This window comes from Berghia stephanieae, chromosome 3, assembly GCF_034508935.2.
Source record: "Berghia stephanieae isolate SIO BIC M18660-M18661 chromosome 3, UCSD_Bste_1.3, whole genome shotgun sequence".
Taxonomy (NCBI): Eukaryota; Metazoa; Mollusca; class Gastropoda; order Nudibranchia; family Aeolidiidae; genus Berghia; species Berghia stephanieae.
Window position 1 is genome coordinate 41,662,994 of NC_088362.1, and position 7,500 is coordinate 41,670,493.

The 7,500-nt window shown below is 36.9% G+C and overlaps 1 protein-coding gene across 2 annotated transcripts in view; it reads right to left on the reverse strand.

The window, feature by feature from the left end:
* LOC144967749 (uncharacterized) overlaps positions 1–4,605 on the reverse strand; it is a 33,948-nt gene extending 29,343 nt beyond the window's left edge. The window contains exons 1-2 of one of the 2 annotated variants that reach the window (XM_078905339.1): positions 4,351–4,605; positions 3,467–3,575 (exon numbers count right to left, since the gene is read on the reverse strand). In XM_078905339.1, coding sequence (XP_078761465.1) covers positions 3,467–3,539 — 73 coding nt within the window. In that variant the 5' untranslated portion in view covers positions 3,540–3,575; positions 4,351–4,605. Of the gene's footprint in view, positions 1–3,466; positions 3,576–4,315 lie in introns of both variants that reach the window. The other variant, XM_078905340.1, reaches the window with a different exon arrangement.
* Positions 4,606–7,500: the final 2,895 nt, after the last annotated feature.

Here is a 7,500-nt window from a genome sequence, read left to right on the forward strand (position 1 = left end):
CACAGACTGACGAAAATTTGTTTGCCGACGACACACGGTACCTAATCACGCATTCAATTTCCCCGCTTTGTGTAACGAATACGATAGCCTTAACCCCTACGGTCATCGTCCTCGTGCTTCGGCCAGTATTATAGTAGGGCTATGCGTAGAACCCATCTTATGGTGGTCCTTCAAGAGTGGGACAACCAATGGGAGGTCAGAAAAAAAATAATCTCGACTACACCCCTTTGAGGTGGTGTAAGTGCTCTACCAGTTGAGCTATCGAGACTCCATCCAACCGACAAGGGACAATCAACTGGATGTTGATTTTGATATTGATGCTCTATGTTTAGGTAAAATACTTGCATCCAACAACCGGATATAACGGACCCACACACAAATATATGTGTAACCTTGAACGTTTATTGATGATGTTCGTTGAGATATTTTACTCATAATAATTGGCCCGTCGGACATAACGTACCAACACACATGTGTAACCTTAACGGTTAATAGTCAGATTTTTACAATTTAATGAGTACTACTCATAAATCATAAAATTGCCGGCAAAAATCAGCAAGAAAGACCTGAGTGACGTCAATTTCGGTCTAATTTAGTGAGAACTTATCACCAAAAAATGGCTTTCTAAAAACAATAAAAAGAGCTGAGTGACGTCAATTTTGTTCCAACTATATAATGATCTATATAATGATCTATTCACAAAATGCTGTGAGCTGACATTCAGAATAAAAGGGCTATTCAGACAGCCTGAGATGTCTGTAACGGCATTGTGACCTTGACAATACAGAAATACAGGGTGCCCGTAAAGTCTGGGTACATAGTAATAGTACAAAGTCCTCTTTAAAAACCCAATCGTATTCAATTGGATATGTAAATAAATAGTATTTTAACGACACGTGACCACTTATTCAGTGAAGAAAAATAGCTTTCAGCCAAATCTCCACTCTTTGGCATAAATAAATAAATGAAAATAGTTAGTAAAGTACTGCATGTACCCCAGACTTTGTGGATACCCTGTAGAATGGTTTTAAAGTTTAAAAAAAAAACAAAAAAAAAACAAACAAAGCGAGATCACGTAAAGACGAACGTAACTGAAGTCACTCAACTCTTTATTGTTTTTAGACAGCCATGTTAATGATTAGTCTTCATTAAAGTCTATATGTCAGATTAAGGTTACACATGGTTTTGAGTGTTGGCGGATGATGTGAGTATTTTGCCTGAACGCATTTCATCAACTACATATGTTTTAAGAATATCACTCCAAAAAAAAAAATAGGCAAAAAGGCGTTCTTAACTCTCTCGTTACCAGTCATTTTCAGGATTTTCCCCCAAAACTTCACACCCAACTAACACAAAAAATATTTTTTATTACTTAGACATACTTGCAGTAAAGGTTCTTGCCATAAATAATTTTACTCTACAGCACACTGTTCATGTTCTTTAAATTGTATAATGTACCAAAGAAATTTGAATAAGAAAAATGTTGGTTGTATCGTAACGAATGCGACGCTTTTCCTATAGTTGGTAAGGAGGGGGTTTACGGATGGCTCAACTGTTGAACTAAGATTTTTAAAAATCAAAAGAATCAAGCGTCCTACTGTCTCACGGCCTCAAATCGTTCTTATGTCGGAATGAAAATGGGAGCGATCTATATTTATGTTTTCGTCCAACCGAGTCATCAATCACGTGATTGTTGCTGTCCAACGATTGGACATTTCTTAACAAATGTAAACACGCTGCTTTGTTTATGAAAGTTGTACACATACTCATGTGTCAAGCTGAACAGAATGACCAATCGTAATGGTAGATAGTTCAACATCTGTGAACACTTTTCACTATGTACGTCACTTTGAGCACATTTTGCAATGTGACCAATGACCTAGAGCACATGGAAATGTAATATAGATCCTGCCCATTGCCTTTATTTGATGAGTGCATTATCTACCAAATTCAGTCCCTTGATTGGTGATCAAAGATAAATACAAAGGGACTGGTATCTCAGTGCTGTGGCTTGGTGTTATTTTTGCTTGATAAATTATGTTCTTTTGTGAGTTTTGTTCACACGTTGAAACAACCGAGTGCCCCCCCCCCCCCCCCCCCCCTGCCGTCCCCGAAATAGTTTTTCACATGCGTGTTGCGTCCTCTCGACAGTGTTCTCTTGATAAACGTTTGTACATAATAGATAGTTCGAAGTGGACGTCACTCAGGTTCTTGTTATTGTTTTTTTTTTTGCCATCCGCGTTTATGAGTAATTCTCACCAAACTCTATTAACCTGATTATAAACGATCATGGTTACACAAAATTTTGTGACAACACACAAAACTTTGTGTAACCATGATCGTTTATAGTCCATTATACTTCCGGATGGCAATGTTGTGTGTTCGTTAGCCAAGCGCATACTATCTATAGCCAAAAATATCAGACTAAAGTTGAGTTAGTGTTTTATTGAAGAGGGCAAATATGTTATGTGAGAGTGAAAAAAAAAAAATTTTGTGTGACTCTGACATAATACCAGACAGGAGCGATGATTCAAATGTTCTTCTTTTAAAATTCCATGAGCGGACAATACTATATCATCCCTGTCATTTATCTGATCGAGTTCCCTCAAACTTATCCCTACTTCTACAAATTAAATATCTCAATAGAGAAAGATTTGACTTGAATAAGTCACAAAGATGTTCTAGTAAGAGTAATATTATATTCCTATGTTTAGTCTCAAACGTAAACCATTCACAGACACGCTTGGTGGTTTTAGTGGAAAATAAATATGAGGCGGCGTGAAGAGGTTGACACATCTTATAAATGTGCGGCTATGTGGTCTAGTGGTATGACTCTCGCTTTCGGATCGGAGGGTCCTGAGCTCGAGTCTCCCTCGGCGCATAGTTGAGTCCTTGGAAAAGGCTCTTTTCTCACATTCTCTCACACTACTCAGGTGTAAAATGAATATCCGGCCGTTAACAGCGTTGTCTCTGTCGGAAAAAAAATATTGTAATATCGCCTAACAGGCGTCATGTCTCGTTCTACACGTTACATGTTGCCGTTGGTCAGGGACCTCTTGTAAAGCGCTTTGAGCACATTAAGTGGATATCGCGCTATAGAAAAGCTCAATTTTTAAAAATAAATAACAATAGGAAATGAAATGGAACCTAGGATTCAATCAATGAATACAGATAATGTGGAGGTTTCGAGTTTACTTTTATTAACAGAATACGATGAATGAAACACTAACGACTAAATATATTTCGTCTTTAGTGTTTCATCCATCGTGTTTTCTTTAAAGAGTAACCAGAAACGCCCACATTATCTATTTTCGTTGATTAAATGTAAGCTTTCATTTAATTTCCTATTGTTATTAATTTATTTCTTCGAGTTTCAAGCAGTGACATTTTGTTTTCATTTATGTTTTTTAATTAACGTAATCTGCGATTGAGAAAAGAAGCTATTAGGTATCTAGAAGAGACTTACCGTATGCAACATTATGGACATTGAACATAAAGCAGACCACCAATGAAATGATGGAAAGCATTACTGTCGCCATGGCAGCAAGGAGTGTCAAAACCAATCAAAGTTCCACCTGAAAAAAAAAAATGAAAATGATGATGAATAGAGATAGAAAATAATAAAATATTTAAAGCCTTTATGTCCATTCGAATAACGGACAATAAAAATTGCATGTTACCAGTTTAGGAAGACTATGGTAAACCCCAAAGTACCTATGCTCAGCCAGATCTAAGCGATCCAAATACTCATTCATTTCTGAATAAGTAAACAGGAACCGGCTTTCCTGGATTCAAAACAAAGCGGTTTACTTTTGACTCGAGTGCTTCACGGATTGAATTATCGCGAATCCAATGAAACAATTTTTAAACTGTCAACCAGGCCTAGCTAATGGTCACTTGGTAGGATGTGAGAAGCAGATAGCTATTCTGTTCAGAGTCCCGTCCTCAACCAATTGCTATAGTCCGTTTCACGCCATAGAAACGGGGATAAATTCCTGCTTTTTGAGCCCAATGGCTCTGAAGATCTTCTTAGGAGTCTAAATTCTATAGCGCCTAAAATCCAATTCAGAAATAAAGGCAAATATTTTGCTCTACGCTAGTAGGTATGAGATGCTGATAGTGAGGATTTAGAACCTGGATTATCTGAGTTTAAGTGTGATACCTAATCCACTTGACCACCGTAATTCAATCCTCCTCCTCAATCTCAAATCATAAGGAAAATATCAAATGAAATCAAAGTAAATGTAAAAAATAAATAAAGAGAAGACAAGAATAAAAATAACTCTTCTATCTATACAAAATAAAATCAACTTACCAGATGTAACCTTCGATCCACTGGTATCAACTTACCAAAATTTTGCTTGACGTTGATATCAAGTCGAAATGCCTGACCAAAACACGCCCTTTCCCAAACTCGATCCGTTTCTGAGCTACCTCTGTTGTGTTTGTTCGTGACTTTATTAGGGGCGTGCTTTTATAACCCTAATAGGAGTCTCAGTTCTAGTTTAGACAAAAAAAGCAGCTTCCTTCCAAGAATGTCTATTATGTTCATTATTTGGATATGCATCGGAAAGCAAGGGTTCACGTTTACAGCTATTTTACAACAACAAATTACTTCGAAGTTCGCAATAGATAATGAATGTGAATGAATGAGATTCAGGGTCAAAATGACACACCTGATATAATATTATTATTCAAACAAATCAAATAGAACTTGGGTCAGACCAGATCTTTATTTATGTCAGTTTCAGTTTTACATCCTGTCCCTGTCACTCCCCTAGAAATTATATGAAATAAATAAAGAAAGAAAGAATGAATGAATGAATGAATGAATGAATGAATTAATGAATGAATGAATGAATGAATGAATGAATGAATGGATGGATGGAAAAAAATAATTTAAAAACAAACGAATTAGTTGTTCAAACTTGATTAGACAATATTGCACGTAGGATTGAAGTCTTAGACTAATCAAATCTAAGGAATAGGCCTGATATTGTTTTTTTAAAAGCTATAAATCTTTAATAGAAGCGTATTGAAATAATCTTTTGCCAGAGTGGAGAGATAATTCAAGCCAGACGATTTGTGAGGACTAGCTTGTTTATTTGAATAACGCAACATAATAATAGTTTCGTTTTTAAGATCAAGTATTACGAAAACGATGTTTTGTAACAGCAGCTTATACTCGCCCACAAGAAACTCTTACGCACTATTTTGCGGTCTGTCTGGATTTTAAGTGATGTATATAGTATTTTGTTCTTTTACGAAGCTGCTATTTTCATTTTTGTTTATTACAGTTTTATAGTCGACAGTTTTGTTTCATTAGTACAATTTGAGAGCGAGCGACAGCAAGAATCGGGATCATTGGTCAGCAGGTGAAATTGATATAATTGGAGTGGCAATACATTCCTTCATTGAATAGAGAGAGTGAGAAAAAGAGAGAAAGAAGAGGAGTGTGTGAGAGAGAGAGAGAGATAGAGAGAGAGAGGAGAGAGAGAGAGAGAGAGAGAGAGAGAAAGAGAGAGAGGGGGGGAGAGGGAGAAAGAAGAGAAATAAATATATCAAGCGAAGGAGAGAGAGAGAGAGAGAGAGAGAGAGAGAGAGAGAGAGAGAGGGGGAGGGAGAAAGAAGAGAAATAAATATATAAAGCGAGGGAGAAATAGATAGATAGATAGATAGATAGATAGATATATAGATAAGCTTAGATTCTATTCATTTTGACTTTCACCCAAATTTTCTTCATCAAGTCAATTCCTATATAAAACTAGATTAATTCAGTGAGTCATAATTGACAACATTTGGGAAAATAATATGGTTAATATTCTCATGGGTGTGGGCGACGTACACATATTTGCAGGTCTGTGAACCGAATGCATTAGTGAGTTTGACTTAATGTTGTTGTAATGGGAATGTCGTGTGTTGGTTTTGAGAATATTCCCATTAGAACAATGATCCCGTAGCAATTTGGATTACCAGATCTTCAAATAAGGACGATTTGAGCTCATAAAAAGCATTGAGAGAAAGATAACTAGAATTTCATACCTTACATAGCCTCGCCCTGTTAGCATGCACTATATTCATAAATTACATGTAATACATTTGTTTGTTTGACAACAAGACTGGAAGAACCGGTCTTGGATTTAAAACAAGTTTTCATCAGGATTTCAGAGAAATGCAATATTAGCACAGAGGATGAAATGAAACTGAAACCTGTGGAATCGAAGAATTTGAATAATAATAATGTTAAGCTTCAGTAAATACGCATTATTTCAATTTTCGCCTTAACAAAAGTTACAAATAAAGAAGAAGAAGAAGAAGAAGAAGAAGAAGAAGAAGAAGAAGAAGAAGAAGAAGAAGAATCACAGTTGACAGAGCTCTCACACAAAAGCTCCAATTTTATTCGTCTCGAGTATACTGTCGTACTCTGTAAAACATGGCCATGAACCCTAACCTTCAAAGAGCGATCGTTGTCCAAAATTCTTAAACCTGGGACTTCAGTCGCCAAGATTTACAGAAAAAGATCTTTTTCAGAGCACAGGAGTGTACTGTCGTACTCTGGAAAAACCCATATTTGAGAATGTGGCCAGAAAAGTCGTCCTTCAAATATCAATCGATTTAAATGACCCTCATCTTGGCAACAACAAAAAACAAAAAAAAACAACAAAAAAACAAAAAAACAAAACCAACTTTCAGACCTGGGACTTCGCGAAGACATTCGTCGGACGGGATTGAAATTCCTCGTTTTCACGCTGTTTTCACGAGTTTTGGTTATTGTGGTTTTGGTCCCTTATCCACAATTTGTGGAAATCTGTCGGATGTGTACGAAAAGTCTGAACGTCTAATTGGCCCATTACTCTTTTTTAGCAAATCTATGAGCTTGTGTTCTCTCTCTCTCTCTCTCTCTCTCTCTCTCTCTCTCTCTCTCTCTCTCTCTCTCTCTCTTTCTCTCTCTCGCTCTCTCTCTCTTTCTCTCTCTCTCGCTCTCTCTCGCTCTCTCTCTCTCTCTTTCTCTCTCTCTCTTTCTCTCTCTCTCGCTCTCTCTCTCTCTCTCTCTCTATCTCTCTCTCTCTCTCTGTGTCTCTGTGTGTGTGTGTTTATATATTATATATATAGTTTTATTTTTTTAAATATATGTATTATATAATCTAAAAGAAAGCTCGAGAGTAGAAGAATTGAAATTGACGTCGATCAACTCTTTGCCTTTGTTTTTAGACAGCCATTTAAATTCTGGCAATCACACTATAAACATTTACAGTTACACATACGAGTTTTGTGCTTTGATAAGTTATGTCCGGCTCGCGAATGTTGTGAGTATTTTACCGAGATGCATAGCATGGGAATTCGAATTTTCGTACAAATTCGCCGAACTTAAGTCATCGACTTTCTGCCCCCCCCCCCCCCTCCCCTTTTTTTTGGTCGCTTTATCCTTACACCCTCAAGATACCCCCCCCCCCTCCCTTCTTTCCCCTTATCCAATTGCCGATCGTTACTTCTTCCACT